Consider the following 23,506-nt stretch of genomic DNA (forward strand, 5'->3'; position numbering starts at 1 on the left):
ATATTTTATTAAGGACTGATAAGCACCAATTTTTGTACGGTATTTAGAGAAATGACATCATCGGATATAAATTGAGGCCGCAGGAGATTCAAAAATTTGAATTTGGGAATCGGTTTATATAGGGGCTTTACCGATATGTTGTCCGAAATTGAATATTTGTAGCAAAATTTACTATAGAAATAAAATTTTGACAAAATTTTCTATAGAAATATAATTTTGACAAAATTTTTTATAGAAATAAAATTTTGACAAAATTTTCTATAGAAATAAAATTTTGACAAAATTTTCTTTAGAAATAAAATTTTGACAAAATTTTCTATAGAAATAAAATTTTGACAAAATTTTCTATATAAATAAAATTTTGACAAAATTTTCTATAGAGATAAAATTTTGACAAAATTTTCTATAGAAATAAAATTTTGACAAAATTTTCTATAGAAATAAAATTTTGACAAAATTTTCTATAGAAATAAAATTTTGACAAAATTTTCTATAGAAATAAAATTTTGACAAAATTTTCTATAGAAATAAAATTTTGACAAAATTTTCTATAGAAATAAAATTTTGACAAAATTTTCTATAGAAATAAAATGTTGACAAAATTTTCTATAGAAATAAAATGTTGACAAAATTTTCTATAGAAATAAAATGTTGACAAAATTTTCTATAGAAATAAAATGTTGACAAAATTTTCTATAGAAATAAAATGTTGACAAAATTTTCTATAGAAATAAAATTTTGACAAAATTTTCTATAGAAATAAAATTTTGACAAAATTTTCTATAGAAATAAAATTTTGACAAAATTTTCTATAGAAATAAAATTTTGACAAAATCTTCTATAGAAATAAAATTTTAAGAACATTTTTTTTGTTTGGTAGTTTTTTTTTTGGGTTGAATTTTCTCCAGATTTTGGTAGATTAATTTTCTGCTCTCATATCTTTAACAAGTAATTTTTATTTGTTTTGAAATAATCATGTGATATCGTAAATGTCAAGAATTTTCAACAAATGTCAAATTTCTTACTAGCCCCCTGGGCTAGTGAAACTATACTCACTTCGATTTATGTCAAATTTTTACCAATCCAGTAAAAAGTTTCGGTTTCGAACAAACCCTAAGATAGACTGTTTCTTCTACATGAAAGTTACATACAAATTCACATACAAAATTCACAAACTTGTTATACCCTGCACCACAGTAGTGGTAAAGGGTATGCAAAAGGTTTAATGGTTTGTTTAAGAGAAAGATACTTTAAGCTTTTTCACATGCCAACCGTGAAGAAATAAATATATTCGAAAGCCGATATGGTTCTTATCGATATGTCTCTATGAATATGTGTGTGTGTGCATGGGAATTTATCGTATCTACCCGTGTAAAAATTGGGGGATCTAATTAGATATGATTAGATCTCAAAATTGGCCCCTTTAGATCTAAGCAGATTTACCCAGATACGATGAGACAAAATAAGATATAATTATATATAATTCCATATATGACGAGATATTACATCAGATCCAACTATATGTAGGCATAGATATAATTATATCTAAGACATTAGATCTAGGCCAATATTGAGATCTGATCAGATCTAATTCAATAGTAATTAGATATGATTAGATCTTACCATTTTTCGGATCTAGTCATATCTAATCGTATCAAATTAGATCTCTCGATTTTTACTCGGGTAACCACATTAAAATCATAACCAAGGAAATTTGTATTTGGGGGTATCCCATCTAGCACTAAAATGCATACAAAGCCATGAATTCACGTGTTTATAATTTAATAAAAAAAAAACAAATTGTATTGCCATGAATTACTTGATCGATATTACGTCGTCGATTTTTTTTTATTTAAATAAATAAAAGTTAAATACTAAAGTAATATACATATAGTCGTTAAACTCTAGATGGCTGGATGACGCATTGTTTTATTTATTTTGTCGAAATTGCTAGTATTCTTTTTTTCCATATCTATTGTTATTACCAAGGACTTCCAATAACAACAATAATTAACATTTAAAAAACAAAAATTACTTCATGGCGAAGGCCAATGATTTTTCTTTCAATCAGGAACAAAAACAAAATATAGTTGAAAATGATGGATAGAGAGGGGGTAAAAATAAAACTAAATTTCAATGCTTATGGAAAATTGTGGCTATAATATGGGGGCAGTCCTTATAATTACAATGTTTAATTGTTAAGTCTGCCTACGATCAATTATGTTTAGGGAAAAGCAGGCTATGTGCCAAAATACAATGACGGAAATGAAGTATAATTTAATAAATAAAAAAAACATTGTATTTTCATGTACTACTTTTTGTCGAAATTTTATTTCTTAAGAAAATTGTGGTCCTATAGAAAAATTTTTTTTCTATAGAAAATTTTGTCAAAATTTTATTTCTATAGAAAATTTTGTCAAAATTGTATTTCTTTAGAAAATGTTCTCAAAATGTCATTTCTACAAATTTTTTCAAATTTTATTTCTATAGAAAATTTTCTCAAAATTTTATTTCTATAGAAAATTTTCTAAAGATTTTATTTCTTTAGAAAATTTTCTCAAAATGTTATTTCTATAGAAAATTTTGTCAAAAATGTATTTCTATAGAAAATTTTGTCAAATTTTTTTTCTATAGAAAATTTTCTCAAAATTTTTATTCTATAGAAAATTTTTGCAAAATTTTATTCTATAGAAAATTTTTGCAAAATTTTGTTTCTATAGAAAATTTTTGCAAAATTTTATTTCTATAGAAAATTTTTGCAAGGTTTTATTTCTATAGAAAATTTTATTTCTATAGAAAATTTTTGCAAAATTTTATTTGTATAGACAATTTTCTCAAAATTTTATTTCTATAGACAATTTTCTCAAAATTTTATTTCTATAGACAATTTTCTCAAAATTTTATTTCTATAGAAAATTTTTTAAGAATTTTATTTCTATAGAAAATTTTGTCAAAATTTTATTTCTATAGAAAAATTTTTCAAAATGTTATTTCTATAGAAAATGATCTCAAAATTTTATTTCTATAGAAAAATTTCTCAAAATTTTATTTCTATAGAAAATTTTTGCAAAATTTTATTTATTTTATTTTTTTATTTACGACAATACAATAAGCCAGAAAGGCCAATAATAGCGCATTGCCTCTATAACTAATTAATTATATAAAATCTAAAATAAATTTACTATTTAATTAAAGAACAATATGATAGCATTTTTAAAAAAGTGTAGAATATATAAGTGCAAATCAAATAAGCAAAACTATTGCTATAACTAATTAATTATATTAGAAAATTTTTGCAAAATTTTATTTCTATAGAAAATTTTTGCAAAATTTTATTTCTATAGAAAATTTTCTCAAAATTTTTATTCTATAGAAATTTTTATTTCTATAGAAAATTTTCTCAAAATTTTATTTCTATAGAAAATTTTGTCAAAATTTTATTTCTATAGAATATTTTCTCAATATTTTATTTCTTTAGAAAATGCTTGTCAAAATTTTATTTCTATAGAATTAATCTCATCGCTTTTACGACAATTTTGCACTACTTCTGGATCACAAAAGAAAATGTTCACTACTTTTTTGGAGTCACTTTTGTTTGCATTTCGACTACCGCTAATTAGTCAGTTAATTATTGTTCAAATTTTTAATTATATTTTTTTATTATTTCAGGACATCGGGCGATTCCCTATATGAAATATTAGGTCTTCCTAAGACTGCAACAGCTGAAGATATTAAAAAGACTTACAGAAAACTTGCTTTAAAATACCATCCCGATAAAAATCCAGATAATGTTGATGCTGCCGAAAAAGTAAGTTTGAATTGCCACATTTTCATAGATTGAATGAAGTAACTATCTTTCCCTTTTTTTATTTTTTTTTCTATGGTTTTCTAGTTTAAGGAAGTGAATCGTGCACACTCGATATTAAGTGATCAAACAAAACGAAATATATATGATAATTATGGTTCATTAGGTCTTTACATAGCTGAACAATTTGGTGAAGAGAATGTTAATGCATATTTCGTTGTAACATCACCAGCAGTTAAGGTAAGTGATGATGATATGTCTATAGGAGACTATGCTCTCTAATGAATATAATGTCCCAAGGAGGAAATGAAAACAAGCCCCAGGAATATGACTTTATTTTGTTTGTTGCTTGGATCTTTATTCCCTATTCTCTTTGGGTCCTTATTTAATTGGGGCGCAGATTCGTGAAGCTGCAAAGATTACTAACCTCTTCGATTTTTTCTTCTTTTAGGCTTTGGTTATTTGTTGTACACTTATCACAGGTTGCTGTTGCTGCTGCTGCTGTTGTTGTTGCTGCAACTTCTGTTGTGGCAAATTTAAGCCACCTGCAAATGAGTCACATGATCAATATGCACATCTAAATGTAAGTTATAGTGAAATAAACATTTCAATCAATTAGATCAATCAAAATTGGCATTTAACAAAAAAGGATAAAAAAAACAAGAAAACCAAAAAAAATATTTCTTTTTAAAGGAAAAATAATTTCTACAAAGAAACAAGAAAAAGCTTTGTGTACTTTAGTTTTGTTTTTCCTTATATATATATTTATTTATTAACTAACACTTAAATTAAAAAAAAAACTGATGAAGAATACCATTTTGAAACTCAAGTATGACCCAGAGCCATTAATTTTTGAATTACTAGCAGACATGAAGGCGACACACAACATCAAACAAACATCTAAAAAAATTTACATTCTTTAAAATGAAAGCAATACCCTCCATGTGCATAAATGTGTGTATGTCTCTTTGAGGGTTGTTTTATGTGTTAGACGTAACCTAGATTTTTTTATTATAAACTTGACACACATTTACAGTTTAAAATCCATTAAGCATGGAACACTACTGAAATAGGATTCATTTTAAACAGAATTCAAAGTTCATTGACGCAATACTAAAGGATAACTGGCATGACGTGTTAACATTTCAAATGACAATTGATTCAAATAGAAATAAAATTTTACTATAGTATATGCTATATTTACTATATTTCTATAGAAAAATTTCTCAAAGTTTTATTTCTATAGAACATTTTTGCAAAATTTTATTTCTATAGAAAAATTTTTCAAAATTTTATTTCTATAGAAAATATTTGTCAACATTTTTTTTAATAGAAAATTTTTGCAAAATTTTATTTCTATAGAAAATTTTTGCAAAATTTTATTTTTATAGAAAATTTTGTCCAAATTTTGTTTCTATAGAAAATTTTGTCCAAATTTTATTTCTATAGTAAATTTTGTCAAAATTTTATTTCTATAGAAAATTGACTCAAAATTTTATTTCTATAGATAATTTTCTGAAAATTTTATTTCTGTAGAAAATTTGTCAAAATTTTATTTCTATAGAAAATTTTGTCAAATTTTTTTTTCTATAGAAAATTTTGTCAAAATTTTGTTTCTATAAAAAATTTTGTCAAAATTTTATTTCTATAAAAAATTTTGTCAAAATTTTATTTCTATAAAAAATTTTGTCAAAATTTTATTTCTATATTAAATTTTGTCAAAATTTTATTTCTATATTAAATTTTATCAAAATTTTATTTCTATAGTAAATTTTGTCAAAATTTTATTTCTATAGAAAATGTTGTCAAAATTGTATTTCTATAGATAATTTTCTGAAAATTTTATTTCTGTAGAAAATTTTGTCAAATTTTTTTTTCTATAGAAAATGTTGTCAAAATGTTATTTCTATGGAAAATTTTGTCAAAATTTTATTTCTATAGAAAATTTTTGCAAAATTTTATTTCTATAGAAAATTTTTGCAAAATTTTATTTTTATAGAAAATTTTGTCCAAATTTTGTTTCTATAGAAAATTTTGTCCAAATATTATTTCTATAGTAAATTTTGTCAAAATTTTATTTCTATAGAAAATTGACTCAAAATTTTATTTCTATAGATAATTTTCTGAAAATTTTATTTCTGTAGAAAATTTGTCAAAATTTTATTTCTATAGAAAATTTTGTCAAAATTTTTTTTCTATAGAAAATTTTGTCAAAATTTTTTTTCTATAGAAAATTTTGTCAAAATTTTATTTCTATAAAAAATTTTTTCAAAATTTTATTTCTATAAAAAATTTTGTCAAAATTTTATTTCTATAAAAAATTTTGTCAAAACTTTATTTCTGTATTAAATTTTGTCAAAATTTTATTTCTATAGAAAATTTTATCAAAATTTTATTTCTATAGCAAATTTTATCAAAATTTTATTTCTATAGCAAATTTTATCAAAATTTTATTTCTATAGAAAATGTTGTCAAAATTTTATTTCTATAGATAATTTTCTGAAAATTTTATTTCTGTAGAAAATTTTGTCAATTTCTTTTTCTATAGAAAATTTTGTCAAAATTTTATTTCTATAGACAATTTTGTCAAAATTTTATTTCTTTAGAAAAATTATTCAAAATTTAATTTCTGTTGAAAATGTTGTCAAAATGTATAGAAAATTTTGTCAAAATTTTATTTCTATGGAAAATTTTGTCAAAATTTTATTTCTATAGAAAATTTTTGCAAAATTTTATTTTTATAGACAATTTTCTAAACAATTTGATTTCTATAGATAATTGTCTGAAAATTTTATTTCTATAGAAAATTTTGTCAACATTTTATTTCTATAGAAATTTTTTCCAAAATTTTATTTCTATAGAAAATTTTATCAAAATTTTACTTCTATAAAAATTGTTTGTCAAAATAGAAGATTTTGTCAAAATTTTATTTCTATACAAAATTTTGCCAACATATTATTTCTATAGAAAATTTTTGTTACAATTTTATTTTCTATAGAAAATTTTGTCAAAATTTTATTTCTATGGAAAATTTTGTCAAAATTTTATTTCTATAGAAAATTTTTGCAAAATTTTATTTTTATAGACAATTTTCTAAACAATTTGATTTCTATAGATAATTGTCTGAAAATTTTATTTCTATAGAAAATTTTGTCAACATTTTATTTCTATAGAAATTTTTTTCCAAAATTTTATTTCTATAGAAAATTTTATCAAAATTTTACTTCTATAAAAATTGTTTGTCAAAATAGAAGATTTTGTCAAAATTTTATTTCTATACAAAATTTTGCCAACATATTATTTCTATAGAAAATTTTTGTTACAATTTTATTTTCTATAGAAAATTTTTGCAAAATTTTATTTCTATAGATAATTTTTGCAAAATTTTATTTCTATAGACAATTTTCTCAAAATTATATTTCTATAGACAATTTTCTAAACAATTTGATTTCTATAGATAATTGTCTGAAAATTTAATTTCTATAGAAAATTTTGTCAACATTTTATTTCTATAGAAATTTTTTCCAAAATTTTATTTCTATAGAGGATTTTATCAAAATTTTACTTCTATAAAAGTTGTTTGTCAAAATTGAAGATTTTGTCAAAATTTTTTTTCTATAGAAAATTTTGTCAAAATTTTATTTCTTTAGAAAAATTTTGCAAAATTTTATTTCTGTTGAAAATGTTGTCAAAATGTTATTTCTTTGGATAAATAAAATTGTGACAAAATTTTCTATAGAAATAAAATTTTGACAAAATTTTAATAGAAAATTTTATCAAAATTTTACTTCTATAAAAATTTTTTGTCAAAATTTTATTTCTATTGAAAATTTTGTCAAAATTTTATTTCTATACAAAATTTTGCCAACATATTATTTCTATAGAAAATTTTGCTAACATATTATTTCTATAGAAAATTTTTGTTACAATTTTATTTTCTATAGAAAATTTTTGCAAAATTTTATTTCTATAGATAATTTTTGCAGAATTTTATTTCTATAGACAATTTTCTAAACAATTTGATTTCTATAGAAAATTTTGTTAAAATTTTATTTGTATCGAAAATTTTGTCAAAATTTTATTTCTATAGAAAACTTTGTCAAAATTTTATTTGTTTAGAAAATTTTGTCAAAATTTTATTTGTATAGAAAATTTTGTCAAAATTTTATTTCTATAGAAAATTTTGTCAAAATTTTATTTCTATAGAAAATTTTGTCAAAATTTTATTTCTATAGAAAAGTTTTGCAAAATTTAATTTCTATAGAAAATTTTTGAAAAATTTTATTTCTATAGAAAATTTTGTACCAATGTTTATATCTATAGACAATTTTGTACAAATTTTATATCTATAGAAAATTTTAACAAATTTTATTTCTATAGAAATTTTTTTACAAATTTTATTTCTATAGAAAATTTTGTACAGATTTTACTTCTATAGAATTTTTTTTGCAAAATTTTATTTCTATACAAAAATTTTATTTCTATAAAAAATTTTTGCAAAATGTTATTTCTGTTGAAAATTTTATTTCTTAAAACATTTTGTCAAAATTTTAATTCTATACAAAATTTTTGTCAAAATTTTATTTCTTTTTCAAAACCAACATTTTAGGTGTTTCAATTCTCCAATAACAGGCAATATTTTGTTTTCCTCGGCTCTATGTTAGGCTTCAACATGGTATTCTTCATAAAGATTATAAAAATATGAAACACACTCATTGGCTTTTTCCGTAAATGATTATGTTGTTTTTTTTTTTAAATGGTTATGCTTTGTTTGGAACACACACCCTTCCTCCTTGTATTTTTCCAATATTCAGCCTTTTTGTGGGGTGTCGGTTATGTTGTGTACTAATTATATATATGAGAGAAATAAAAGCTTAATATTGTTGATGATTTTTGTGGAGTTTATGTGGTAGAGATATATCTCCTCGAATGAACCCTACTCCTAGTGCCCCATTTTAAATTATATTGAAATTTATCTAAATGTATATGAGTATGTAAAAAAAGTTGCATGTTATTTTGTTTTATATTTTGGGGAAATGTCCATGTTTTTAATTCTTCAGTAATTTTGTTTCGACAAATTTTTTGTTGTAACAGGTAAGTTATAAAAAAAGCAAATATTAATAATAATAATGAAGAGTCCTTATACTACTTGTTAAAGTATTACGTAGAGTATTTTTATATACATACATATTTTTATGAAAAGTCAAATAAAAAACGACGAGGCCAATGCTCAGGCTCATTTTATTTATATTGGCCTCCCAAACGCTCTTAATAAAGGTAATCATTTAAAGATATCCCTTTCCCCCATTCTGTATGTATTATGTTTTTCATTTCAAATTTTAGTTAATATTATCTGTTCTATTTTTTTTAATTTATTTTGGTATACTCTTTCAAATGAACTTTTTTTTTCTTTTCTAATACGAAACACTTTTCAAATGCACGCTATTCCATCATTTTTACATAGTATTAATAAATGCCACTTTTTTTATTTGATATCATGACATTTGTATCTCAGTATAATAAAAATTATTGTAATAATCTTCACGAAAATCATCAAATGCAAAAATGCTTACTAAATACATTCAAAAACAAAACGTTTTTCTTTTTTCATCCAAAAATTTTACTTTGGGGAAAATATTGATACGATTTCACAGTGTTAATAATTAAACGCATCTCATTCGCATACATAATAAAGTTGTACATAGTTGTTTAAATAAATGGAAGACATACAAAATAAATGTAAACTTTTAGAAAGGCAGTAATACAACAAAAGGTTAAAAAAAACTAACAATTATACTATATCTCATTTCCGCTCAACCTGTATCGCCTGTAGGTGGGTAGTATATTTGGTTTTTGAGCCGAAAGGCAGCTTTTTGCCACGGTAACTTTTTTCAATCAATCAATTAATTTTAAAACTTTCAAATTTTTCCATGCAAGTTTTGGCGAGATTGGATATAAGTATAGTCACCAAGTATAGTCACCATGCACTTCTAATTTAGAGTATTTTTGGAAAAGCTGAATATGGTAATCGCCTTAATTTGTCAATAGAAAAGTCAGGTCCAAACCATGGCCCTGACAGCCATAAGGCAGCAATCCCTAGTCTTCAAAAGGCGCGCGCATAGAGGATAGCTAACATGAATGAAGTGTTACCAATTAAAATTACCGCATTTTTCTCGTTCGAAAACAATTTTTTTAATGAGTAGAAGTAATAAAAATTTTCGGAATCCATTCAATTTTGCTAGATATGACATTTGCTCTGAGTTGGTCAACAAATAAAATCCCAGCATTGCATTCGTGCAATTCCGGAATGGAAAATCGAATTTTTGAAAAAAGGCCAGTATTAATTTGGCATTATCGTGCTAAATTTTCAATTTTTCCACAGTTACTTTAATAATTCATTTCAAAGAAAATAAAAATTTTAAATTGTTGCATTGGATCCCATAAAGTTATAATAAAATTAGCAACAATAAGATATAATTTTATTCTGTTTTTGCAGATTTATTTTTAATTTTAACGGCCAAACTCGAACTCAGAACCCACCTACAAGCACAAACATTGTTTTAATTATTGGGTAAAAAAGTACTTTTCAATAAATTTTAAGTTTTATTCTAGAAAAACAAAATTTCGATAGAAAAAAAAATTGACAAATTTTTCTATAGAAATAAAATTTTGACAAAATTTTCTATAGAAATAAAATTTTGACAAATCTCTATAGGAATAAAATTTTGACAAAATTTTCTATAGAAATAAAATGTTGACAAAATTTTCTATAGAAATAAAATTTTGACAAAATATTCTGTAGGAATAAAATCTTTTAACAAAATTTTCTATAGGAATAAAATTTTAACAAAATTTTCTATAGGAATAAAATTTTGACAAATCGTTCTATAGGAATAACATTTTAACAAAATTTTCTATAGGAATAAAATTTTAACAAAATTTTCTATAGGAATACAATTTTGACAAAATTTTCTATAGGAATAAAATTTTGACAAAATTTTCTATAGAAATAAAATTTTGACAAAATAAAATAAAATTGAATAAAATTTTGACAGAATTTTCTATAGGAATAAAATTTTGACAAAATTTTCTATAGGAATAAAATTTTGACAAAATTTTCTATAGGAATAACATTTTGAGAAAATTTTCTATAGGAATAACATTTTGAGAAAATTTTCTATAGGAATAAAATTTTTACAAAATTTCTATAGGAATAAAATTTTGACAAAATTTTCTATAGGAATAAAATTGTGACAAAATTTTCTATAGGAATAACATTTTGAAAAAATTTTCTATAGGAATAACATTTTGAGAAAATGTTCTATAGGAATAAAATTTTAACAAAATTTTCTATAGGAATAAATTTATGAATAAAATTTTCTATAGGAATAAAATTTTGAGAAGATTTTCGATAGGAATAAAATTTTGAGAAAATTTTCTATAGAAATAAAATTTTGACAAAATTTTCTATAGAAATAAGATTTTGACAAAATTTTCTATAGAAATAAGATTTTGACAAAATTTTCTATAGAAATAAAATTTTGAGAAAATTTTCTATAGGAATAAAATTTTTGCAAAATTTTCTATAGGAATAAAATTTTGACAAAATGTTCTATAGGAATAAAATTTTGACAAAATTTTCTATAGGAATAACATTTTGAGAAAATTTTCTATAGAAATAAAATTTTGTCAAAATTTTCTATAGGAATAAAATTTTGTCAAAATTTTATATAGGAATAAAATTTTGAGAAAATTTTCTATAGAAATAAAATTTAGACAAAATTTTATATAGGAATAAAATTTTAACAAAATTTTCTATAGGAATACATTTTTGAATAAAATTTTCTATAGGAATAACATTTTGAGAAGATTTTCTATAGGAATAAAATTATGACAAAATTTTCTATAGAAATAAATTTTAGACAAAATTTTCTATAGAAATAAAATTTTGATCAAATTTTCTATAGAAATAAGAGTTTCACAAAATTTTCTATAGGAATAAAATTTTGACAAAATTTTCTATAGGAATAACATTTTGAGAAAATTTTCTATAGAAATAAAATTTTGTCAAAATTTTCTATAGGAATAAAATTTTGTCAAAATTTTATATAGGAATAAAATTTTAACAAAATTTTCTATGGGAATAAATTTTTGAATAAAATTTTCTATAGGAATAAAATTTTGAGAAGATTTTCTACAGGAATAAAATTTTGAGAAAATTTTCTATAGAAATAAAATTTAGACAAAATTTTCTATAGAAATAAAATTTTGATTAAATTTTCTATAGAAATAAAATTTTAAATGCATATATCATCTGTGATGCGCATTTAGACTGATTGTCTGTACGGAGTACACATAGTGTACCGTAGTACATGTAATGATATAATGGCATTATTTATTAGCCTATCATTACCAGTTATTTTTATGGTGTATGGAAACGTGAAAATGTTGTCCAATATGGTTGGGAAGTAAGATTTTCACAAAATTTTCTATAGGAATAAAATTTTGACAAAATTTTCTATAGGAATAAAATTTTGACAAAATTTTCTATAGCAATAAAATTTTGACAAAATTTTATATAGGAATAAAATTTTGATAAAATTTTCTATAGGAATAAAATTTTGTCAAAATTTTCTATAGAAATAAAATTTTGACAAAATTTTCTATAGGAATAAAATTTTAACAAAATTTTCTATAGAAATAAAATTTTTTATAGAAATAAAATTTTGACAAAATTTTCTATAGCAATAAGATTTTGACAAAATTTTCTATAGGAATAACATTTTGACAAAATTTTCTATATGAATAAAATTTTCTATAGGAATAAAATTTTAACAAAATCTTCTATAGAAATAACATTTTGACAAAATATTCTATGGGAATAAAATTTTGACAAAATTTTTCTATACACACAAAAAAAATTCCGATTTAATCACGAAATTAATTGATCCAATTAATTTTTTAATTGAAACGTCTTCAATCACAGAAATGATAGTATCAAGTAAAGATTTAATTGACAGTCAATTAAAAAATTAATTGATACTATTAATATGTGTGATTGATTTTTGTTTCAATTAAACATTTGGTGAATCAATTAAATTTTTAATTGAACATTTTTTAAAACTCAATTAAGATTTTAATTGGAAAAATGTTCGTGAAATTTTTTTCTGTGTAGGAATAAAATTGTGCAAACATGTTGGTACAAGTGGCAACCGTAGTGATCATTCGTGGGCACATATTTTCGTCCGTGTGAACTACTAGGCAAACACGATGTCCAGAATATCGCCGAACTGAAAGAAGAGTTTTTAGCCATTGGGTCTAAGTACACTTAAAAAGTTTACTTGGATCCAAAGATTTTGACCTTCCCTTAAGAATTTTTGCATTGGCATTTCGAGCCCAAGATGCAAATTGTTTAGAAACAGCTTTAAATCTACACACAAAAAAATTTCACGAAACTTTTTCCAATTAAAATTTTAATAGAGTTTTAAAAAATATTCAATTAAAAATTTAATTGATTCAACAAATTTTTTTAATTGAAACAAAAATCAATCACAAAAATAATAGTATCAATTAATTTTTTTATTGGATTAATTTACTTTTTAATAGACCTTCAATTAATTTTTTAATTGATACTATCATTTCTATGACTGAAGACATTTCAATTAAAAATTAATTGGATCAATTAATTTCGTGATTTAATCAGAAAAAAATTTTTTGTGTGTAGGCTCTGTAAAATTAAAATTCTTTTTTAAAGCTTTTTTAAAAGACAATTTTCCCTTATTTATAAGAATTGTGACAAATTCAAATTTTTTAAATTTCTTTATTTTAAAGAAAATTATCCTTAATATTGTGTAAATTGAGTATTCTAAAATGAAGGTTGCATAATCCTTCATAATAGATCAATATTTTTTTTTTCAGTGCTGAGTGGTAGTTTAAGTGAGCCGATATATTAGGCTCACTTAAACTATTGATACCACTTCTCTCTTATGAAGTGTGTGCTGTTTATACTGAAACTTTGTCATTCCGTTTGTAACACATCGAAATATTGGTCTCAAATTCCTTAAAGTATATTGTGGGTCGTGGTGAAATTCTGAGTCGATCTAGCGATGTCCGTCCGTCCGTCACGCTAACTTCCGAACTAAACAAGCTATTGGCTTGGAATTTGGCACAGATACCTATGTCGGATGGTATTGCAAATGGGTCATATCGGACCACTTTTATGTATAGCCCCCATATAAACTGACGCCCAGATTTGACTTTCGGATCCTCTAGGAGGGCAAATTTCATACGATCTGATTGAAATTTGGTAGGTGATGCTCGTATATGGTTCTTAAAAACCTCATAAAAATTGGTCCATATCGGTCCATAATTATATACAGTCCCCATATAAACCGATCCCCAGACTTATCTTCCGAAGCCTCAGCGATGGTGGATGTCACCACCTCAGTAATGCTGAGTGTTTCAAAGCTTCTCTAAGTGGTTTCACTGTAAAGTGGAACGCCGTTCGGACTCGGCTATAAAAAGGAGGTCCCTTATCATTGAGCTTAACGTAGAATCGGGCAGCACTCAGTGATAAGATAGAAATTCACCACTTTGGTATCACAATATACTGAATAGTCTAAGTGAGCCTGAAATGTCGGACTGCCATTTAACCTAACCCCCATTAGCTCGGACTCAATACCTAACATTTTAATTGAAGATTAAAAGTAAACTTTTTTGAGCGTAGTCATTTCCTGCTTTTTTTAATTAATATTTTCTTGGGAAGAATCAAATGTTACCTTTTTTCGAGTGTAGTCTTTTCCGGTTTCTTTACTTACTCAATGTGTTCTTTTATTTTCAAGTTTTCCCCAAAGTTCATTCATTATGTGTTTTTCCTTCTGTGTATAATGAAGGATATAAAAATTTCTAGTTTTAAAAAATATAAACGTCCTGTGAAATTGAATTTTCAATTTGCTCCCAAAATTCAAACTCCAAATTGCAAACAATAGAAAGTTATTTTGATTTTCTTGTTTTTTTTTTTCAAATTTAATTTTTATTTCTAAATTCAATGAAACTATTTGTTAAGAAAATTGTAAAGTTAAACGAAAACAACAACTTTGCACAATTTTGTTTTTTTTTTCTTAATCAAAATTTTATTATTTTCATATTATCATTTTTATTTTTCTTCTTCTTATTATTATATGAAATTGTAAATTATTGCCATATAATTTTTTGTTGAACCCTTTTTTTGAAATTCAGCGTGACGGTGAAGTTAGAGACGCTACAGAACGTCCACCAAATATGGGAAACCCTGAAAGACTAGTAAGTATCACATAAGCATTCATCTAACATTCTCACTCGCGAGCGCTCTCTCTCTCCCTCTCATACATTTCTTGTTATAAGGTTATAAAATATATATAAGACATTCTATTCTCACCAATTACACAAACACATATCTCTCAATGCATTTCATTTGTATGAGTCCTTGCTTACACATGCATAAATATCATATATAATATTTTCTTTTTTATTTTTTTTTTTAATATTTAAAATTTTAATTAAAATGGATATATATTTTTCTGTTTTTAGCATGAAGTTGTAACGGTTTAAAATAGCATATTATTGTTGGTGGTATTTGTTAAGACAGCTTTTTCAATAAAACACAAACATATTTGCTAATATTATACACACACACGATCTATGTATATGTAAATGTTATACTAATTTATAGATTTTACTTAATTCAATTATTTTTATAGTTAAAAAAAGTTAAATATATATTAGTCTTGCCCTTTTAATGTCTGCACTTGTTTTAATGTTGATTTGAATGAAATAAATCGCAATATTTAAAATTTTCTTATGTATGTAAGAACAAAATTATGTATAATCAAAAATAAAATACCCAATACCTTGTCAATAAATAAGTGTATATCAAAACTATATGCAACTACAATATAATGTTTTTAATTTATAAAAAATCATTTAGTGCGAGGAAAATTTTCATATTGAAAATACCATTTTGTATACAAACATTTCATTATAAAAAAAATAATGCAAACTAAAGTTTGGGACACTAAATTCACAAAATATTATAAACAAATTTTTCTGAGGATAAAGAAGTTTATAATCTTTATTTTTTACTTTATTTTTTTTATTGGGTATTGAGTATCCTAAATCTTTGTGACTTTTCGAATTTTCACACAATATTAGGAGAAAAAAAATTTCTTTACAAATATCTATATAATTAAAATAAAGTTTATAAACTTCATTTTAAAAGGTTGGTTATAAAATTTTCTATACAAATATTTCTCAAAATTTCTATGTCTGTAGAAAATTTTGTCAAAATTTTATTTCTATAGAAATTTTTTTGTCAACATTTTATTTCTATAGAAAATTTTGGTCAAAATGTTATTTCTATAGAAAATTTTGTCAACATTTTATTTCTATAGACAATTTTGTCAACATTTTATTTCTATAGAAAATTTTTAGCATAATTTTATTTCTATAGAAAGTTTTGTCAAAATTTTATTTCCATAGAAAAATTTTTGTGAAAATGTTATTTCTATAGAAAATTTTTGGAAAATTTTATATCTATAGAAAATTTTTACAAAATTTTTTATCTATAGAAAATTTTGTCAAAATTTTATTTCTATAGAAAATTTTGTCAAAATTTTATTTCTATAGAAGATTTTGTTACAATGTTATTTCTATAGAAAATTTTGTCAAAATTTTATTTCTATAGAAAATGTTGGTCAAAATGTTATTTCTATAGAAAATTTTTGGAAAATTTTATATCTATAGAAAATTTTTACAAAATTTTATATCTATAGAAAATTTTGTCAAAATTTTATTTCTATAGAAAATTTTGTTAAAATGTTATTTCTATAGAAAATTTTGTCAAAATTTTATTTCTATAGAAAATTTTGTTAAAATGTTATTTCTATAGAAAATTTTGTCAAAATTTTATTTCTATAGAAAATTTGTTTCTATATAAATAATTGATAGTCGAAATGAAAAATAATTAAGTTTTGGGAATAAGTTAATTTAAGTTTTAATTGTATCACTCAAAAATATGTAAAATCATTGTTATTTTGGTAAAAACAAATCGAAAATCTTTGCAAATATTAACTATGTCGCTTTATGCTATTTTTAGTAATAATTTATTATTATCTTAAGTAATAGCTGAAACTTCAAATCAGTTCAAACTTTTCGTTATAAGATTTTTTTTTAAATTTATTTCTATAAAACAAAACTAACAGCTTGTAAATGTGATGATCTAAAATTACGATCAAAAATTTTTTACATTATTAAAAAATGTAAGGGTTTCTTGTGTATGCTAGAAAAAAATTATATCAACTAAATAGCATATGTTTACTTTTCTGTAAGCTTGAAAAAAAAAATATAAAATAAAATATATAAAATAAATAACAAACTAATGCTCTTTAGCTCTAAATTCAGCAAATCACAACGTTTTCCTAAGTTCATTAGCATAAAGCTTCATCATCACATTCAGCCAGATCTTTATATCCTTATCCAAGTTATTTTATTTCTTTCGTAATATCTATTCTAAATTATTTTTTCTAGATTTAAGAATTGAGTTGGTGGAATTTTTCATACGAATCTATTTACCAAAGGCAACATAAATAAAATAAAAAACATTTATAAACTCTAATCCACAATAATGAAACAAAACAATAAAAATTATGTGTCCTATAGGAAAATTGGATAAAAACTGTACAATTATCGTTTAAAAGAACGTATAACAATATTTCACAAAAATATTTTCTTAAACTCAATAACAAAATTTTTTTCTATGAACAATTTTGCCAAATTTTATTTCTATACATAATTTTGTTTTTGAAATTTTATTTCTATAAAAAATGTTGTCAAAATTTTATTTCTATAGAAAATTTTCTTCAAATTTTATTTCTATAGAAAATTTTGTCAAAATTTTATTTCTATAGAAAATTTTTGCAAAATTTTATTTCTATAGAAATTTTTTTCCAAAAGTTTATTTCTATAGAAAATTTTTTCCAAAAGTTTATTTTTATAGAAAATTTTGTCAAAATTTTATTTCTATAGAAAATTTTGTCAATATTTTATTTCTATAGAAATTTTGTCAAAATTTTATTTCTATAGAAAATTTTGTCAAAATTTTATTTCTATAGAAAATGTTTGCACAATTTTATTTCTATAGAAAATTTTTGGAAAATTTTATATCTATAGAAAATTTTTGGAAAATTTTATATCTATAGAAAATGTTTAAAAAAGTTTATTTCTATAGAAAATTTTTTCCAAAAGTTTATTTTTATAGAAAATTTTTTCAAAATTTTATTTCTATAGTAAATTTTTGTCAAAATTTTATTTCTATAGAAAATTTTTGTCAAAATTTTATTTCTATAGAAAATTTTGTCAAAATTTTATTTCTATAGAAAATGTTTGCACAATTTTATTTCTATAGAAAATTTTGTCAAAATTTTATTTCTATAGAAAATTTTGTCAAAATTTTATTTCTATAGAAAATTTTGTCAAAATTTTATTTCTATAGAAAATTTTGTCAAAATTTTATTTCTATAGAAAATTTTGTCAAAATCTTATTTCTATAGAAAATTTTGTCAAAATTGTATGTCTATAGAAAATTTTGTAAATTTTTTTCGGGAATTTTGTCAAAATTGTATTTCTATAGAAAATTTTGCCTAATTTCATTTCTAAGCAAAATTTTGTCAAAATTTTATTTCTATAGAAAATTTTCTCAAAATTTTATTTCTATAGAAAATTTTCTCAAAATTTTATTTCTCTAGAAAATTTTGTCAATATTATATTTCTATAGAAAATTTTGTCAAAATTTTATTTCTATAAAAAATTTTGTTAAAATTTTATTTCTCTAGAAAATTTTGTCAATATTATATTTCTATAGAAAATTTTGTCAAAATTTTATTTCTATAAAAATTTTTGTCAATATTATATATATCTATAGAAAATTTTTTCAATATTATATATATCAATAGAAAATTTTGTCAAAATTTTATTTCTATAGAAAATTTTGTCAAAATTTTATTTCTATAGAAAATGTTGTCAAAATTTTATTTCTATAGAAAATTTTGTCAAAATTTTATTTCTATAGAAAAGTTTGTCAAAATTTTATTTCTATAGAAAATGTCAAAATTTTATTTCTGTAAAGAATTTTTTCAACATTTTATTTCTATAAAAAAAAAATTTTCAAAATTTTATTTCTATAGAACATTTTGTCAAAGTTTTATGTCTATAGAAAATTTTCTCAAAATTTTATTTCTATAGAAAATTTTCTCCAAATTTTATTTGTATAAAAAATTTTGTTGAATTTTATTTCTATAGAAAATTTTGTCAATATTATATTTCTATAGAAAATTTTGTCAAAATTTTATTTCTATAGAAAATTTTGTCAAAATTTTATTTCTATAGAAAATTTTGTCAAAATTTTATTTCTATAGAAAATTTTGTCAAAATTTTATCTCTATAGAAAATTTTCTCAAAATTTTATTTCTATAGAAAATTTTCTCAAAATTTTATTTGTATAAAAAATTTTGTTAGAATTTTATTTGTATAGAAATTTTTGTCAAAATTTTATTTCTATAGGAAATTTTCTCAAAATTTTATTTCTATAGAAATTTTGGTCAACATTTTATTTCTATAGAAAATTTATCTCAAAATTTTGTTTCTATAGAGAATTTTATCAAAATTGTTTCTTAGAAAACCAAAACAGATTTTATCACAATTTCCCACAGGGTATTTATTTCAATATTTTTCACCCTAGAGATCTTATCTAAATTAATTTGGAATAATTTGAGAAGAATTTTCGATACTAGAATAATTTTTATATGTGCATTTGGTAAGATGATTGGTACTCTAATGGGTAACTAGAAATACATTTTGACTAACCCAAAGGAAGAATAAGCAAATGAAGGTAATACAAAAAATTTGTAAATTAGATATATTTTTATAGAAATATTAGTATAGAATGGAATGTATACAGAATGGTTAAATATTTTGTAATTTAGTTACAAAATTTTGTAGTCTCTATAGATACATGAAAATTGTATTTTTATTTTTTTTAACTTTTGGAAATTATTATAATCATTTGTTTTTATGTTTTGGATTTATTTTTTACAGGAGGAAGTTGATTTGGATATGGATCCATCCATGGGAGGTCCCAACAGCTCCGCCATGGGCGGTGGAGCAGGAGGCAGCCAACAGCCTGTTTTCGCCATGCCACCACCACCTGCTACTGGTGTTAATCCATTCACAGGTGCTCCAGTTGCAGCCACAGAGGCAACATCATTGAATACAACAGAACAGACAACATATACACCAGGTATATAAAAAGACCAACCATTAACCTAATCCCCAATCTATGCGTCAACAATACATCAATTACTAACCAAGGATGGACAAAGTTTGGAAAAAAGTTGAAAAACTATACCAAGCAACAAATCATATTTGGGTAACAAAGAATACAAAGGCTAAACAATACAAATACTCTCAATATTAAAAAAATTAAAATATTACTTTGATAAATTCTTAAAAACAAAACACAATAATCAAAAGATTCCCCCTCTTTAAAAAGTTGGAAAATCTTTTTCAATTAAAGGAAATCCTTAAAAACAAGTGTACAATAAATTACTTCAACTTGAAATAAAAGTTGAGCTCTTATATTATTTGACATTTCGGAATACCTCATCTAGTCCCCCACAATGCTCCCAACAAAATCCATACTTGAATAAAATTGAGACGTAAACACGGTTGCCAAAAATAATCCAACAAAGTTTGGAATTTGATTTTTGAAATTTTTTAATTCTATAGAAATTTTTTCAAAATTTTATTTTTATAGCAAATTTTGTCAAAATTTTATTTCTATAGAAAATTTTTACAAAATTTTATTTCTATGGAAAATTTTGTCAAAATTTTATTTCTATAGAAAATTTTGACAAAATTTCATTTCTATAGAAAATTTTGTTAAAATTTTATTTCTACAGAAAAATTTCTGAAAATATAAATTCTATAGAAAATGTTGTGAAAATTTAAAATCTGTAGAAAATTTTTTCAAAATTTTATTTCTATAGAAAATTTTCTCAAAATTGTATTTCTATAGAAAATTTTCTCAAAATTTTATTTCTATAGAAAATTTTCCGAAAATTTTATTTCTATAGAAAATTTTCCCAAAATTTTATTTCTATAGAAAATTTTCCCAAAATTTTATTTCTATAGAAAATTTTCCGAAAATTTTATTTCTATAGAAAATTTTCCCAAAATTTTATTTCTATAGAAAATTTTCCCAAAATTTTATTTCTATAGAAAATTTTGTCAAAATTTTATTTCTATAGAAAATTTTGTCAAAATTTTATTTCTATAGAAAATTTTGTCAAAATTTTATTTCTATAGAAAATTTTCTCAAAATTTTATTTTTATAGAAAATTTTGTCAAAATTTTATTTTTATAGAAAATTTTCTCTAAATTTTATTTTTATAGAAAATTTTCTCTAAATTTTATTTCTATAGAAAATTTTCTCAAAATTTTATTTCTATAGAAAATTTTCCGAAAATTTTATTTCTATAGAAAATTTTCCCAAAATTTTATTTCTATAGAAAATTTTGTCAAAATTTTATTTCTATAGAAAATTTTGTCAAAATTTTATTTCTATAGAAAATTTTGTCAAAATTTTATTTGTATAGATAATTTTGTCAAAATTTTTTTTGTTTAGAAAATTTTGTCAAAATTTTATTTCTATAGAAAATTTTGTCAAAATTTTATTTCTATAGAAAATTTTCTCAAAAATTTATTTTTATAGAAAATTTTCTCTAAATTTTATTTCTATAGATAATTTTCTCAAAATTTTATTTCTATAGACAATTTTCCCAAAATTTTATTTCTCTAGAAAATTTTCTCAAAATTTTATTTCTATAGAAAATTTTCCGAAAAGTTTATTTCTATAGAAAATTTTCCCAAAATTTTATTTCTATAGAAAATTTTCTCAAAATTTTATTTCTACAGAAAATTTTCTCCAAATTTTATGTCTACAGAAAATTTTCTGAAAATTTAAATTCTATAGAAAATTTTCTGAAATTTTAAAATCTGCAGAAAATTTTGTCAAAATTTTATTTCTATAAAAAGTTTTGTCAAAATTTTATTTCTGTAGAAACTTTCTATTAAAAATTCTACCAATCTACCAACTTGGGCAACCGTGGACATAATACGACACGTCAATTATAATTGTATACTGGTCCACACAATTTGCCAGAAATTCGGTTTTGAGACCCTTTTAAATTGGAAAATCCCTTTATTTGGACTACTTTGTGATGTCTTTTTATGTCCTCATTTTTTTTTGGTTACAAAAGCCCACAGTTGAACTTTTTATTTTGTCTCTGACAAACGAAAACTTATTCAAGGTACAGTGAAACATTTCAATCGGGGACACTCTGAAAACCGGACAACTCTCAAAAGTGGACAATTGTCGTAAGACGTTTGCTATATTTACACGTTCAAATTAACCACTCATAACTGAACACATCCCAAATGTGGTCAAAATTTAGGTGACCGGGAGTGTACATATTCGGGAGGTTTCACTGTATTTCAGCAAACAGTGGCTACTTTCGCTTTTTTCAGCAGGCTTTCGTTTGTTTTAGCAGGGATTACCCTACGGGAAATGGATGCATATCAGGACAGGTGCAGGACAAGTCCTTGGAATAATCCCAGTTCTTGTCAAAATATATCGAAGGGACTTTAACATGGGTTTGTCTCATTGACGGGGTAAATTTACACTTTAGGATATCCAAAAGAATTCATGAAAATTTGGAAAACTATGACAAAATGGAGCACCAGTACCAGTCCTGTGAGCCGTCCGTCCGTCAGAGACAATTTGCATCAATTTCCCGTAGGGTATCGGAAAAAATCTTTGGGGGTAGCAGTCTATTTGAGCCTGTACCAATAACTATAAAATTTAATGAAAGATATGACCAGATACAATTACAATACATTACACCATACACTGAAAGAATATTTTTCGTTTATCAGAATCGAAATGTTAGGCAAATAAAAATTACTATTATCTTTAACCTTTTTTATTTTTTTTTTTTTTGTAACAGAAACTAAACAGATTATAGACAATCAATAAAATCGTTTTTATTTGTTCTTAAATAAAATATTTATTATATTATAAATTAAAAAAAAAATACTTTTTCGCCTTTTTTAAGTTAAAGACCATCGAATTGTATGTCGTTTTTAATATAAATTAAAAATGCCAATACAATTACATAAAACATTTATTATAATTATTTAAAATAGAATAAAATAAACATATATTATAAGAGCAAAAAAAAAAATAGGGTATGATGTGGTCGTCAGTTTAGAAGTGTATTTTTTGATTTTCAAATTTCATTTGCCATATTTTGAAATTGGCAGGGACCTGATTAGATCTCAAAAAATACGGTTTTCATTGTAACGAATGAATTCTATGGCTGTAACATTTTAAATATTTAAAATTATTTTTTTTATTGATTTATTTTATATACATTTGCAATATTTTCCTTATAATTTAATTAAATGAAGTTTATTTTAATATTATATTAATTTAGAAATATTTCAATTGAATGTAATTTAATATAAATAATTTTAAAATTATTTAATATGACTATATAATGTTACATACAAAAAAAATCTATTAATTCCTCCTATGTGTTTAACTTTTTC

At 22.3% G+C, this 23,506-nt stretch overlaps 1 protein-coding gene across 4 annotated transcripts in view; it reads left to right on the plus strand.

Annotated features, from left to right (window-relative positions):
* Positions 1–23,506, plus strand: part of Csp (Cysteine string protein) — a 33,050-nt gene that overhangs the window by 5,210 nt on the left and 4,334 nt on the right. Inside the window, exons 2-6 of one of the 4 annotated variants that reach the window (XR_012721408.1) lie at positions 3,670–3,808; positions 3,893–4,045; positions 4,257–4,388; positions 15,044–15,106; positions 19,934–20,264. Coding sequence is in view for 2 of the 4 variants with exons in the window: in XM_075304398.1 (XP_075160513.1) it covers positions 3,670–3,808; positions 3,893–4,045; positions 4,257–4,388; positions 15,044–15,106; positions 19,934–20,135 (689 nt within the window). In the remaining 2 variants the exon portion in view is untranslated. The remainder of the gene's footprint in view (positions 1–3,669; positions 3,809–3,892; positions 4,046–4,256; positions 4,389–15,043; positions 15,107–19,933; positions 20,265–23,506) is intronic. The other 3 variants (XM_075304398.1, XR_012721409.1, XM_075304399.1) reach the window with 3 other exon arrangements.

The sequence above is a fragment of the Haematobia irritans genome, chromosome 4, assembly GCF_050003625.1.
Source record: "Haematobia irritans isolate KBUSLIRL chromosome 4, ASM5000362v1, whole genome shotgun sequence".
Classification (NCBI taxonomy): Eukaryota; Metazoa; Arthropoda; class Insecta; order Diptera; family Muscidae; genus Haematobia; species Haematobia irritans.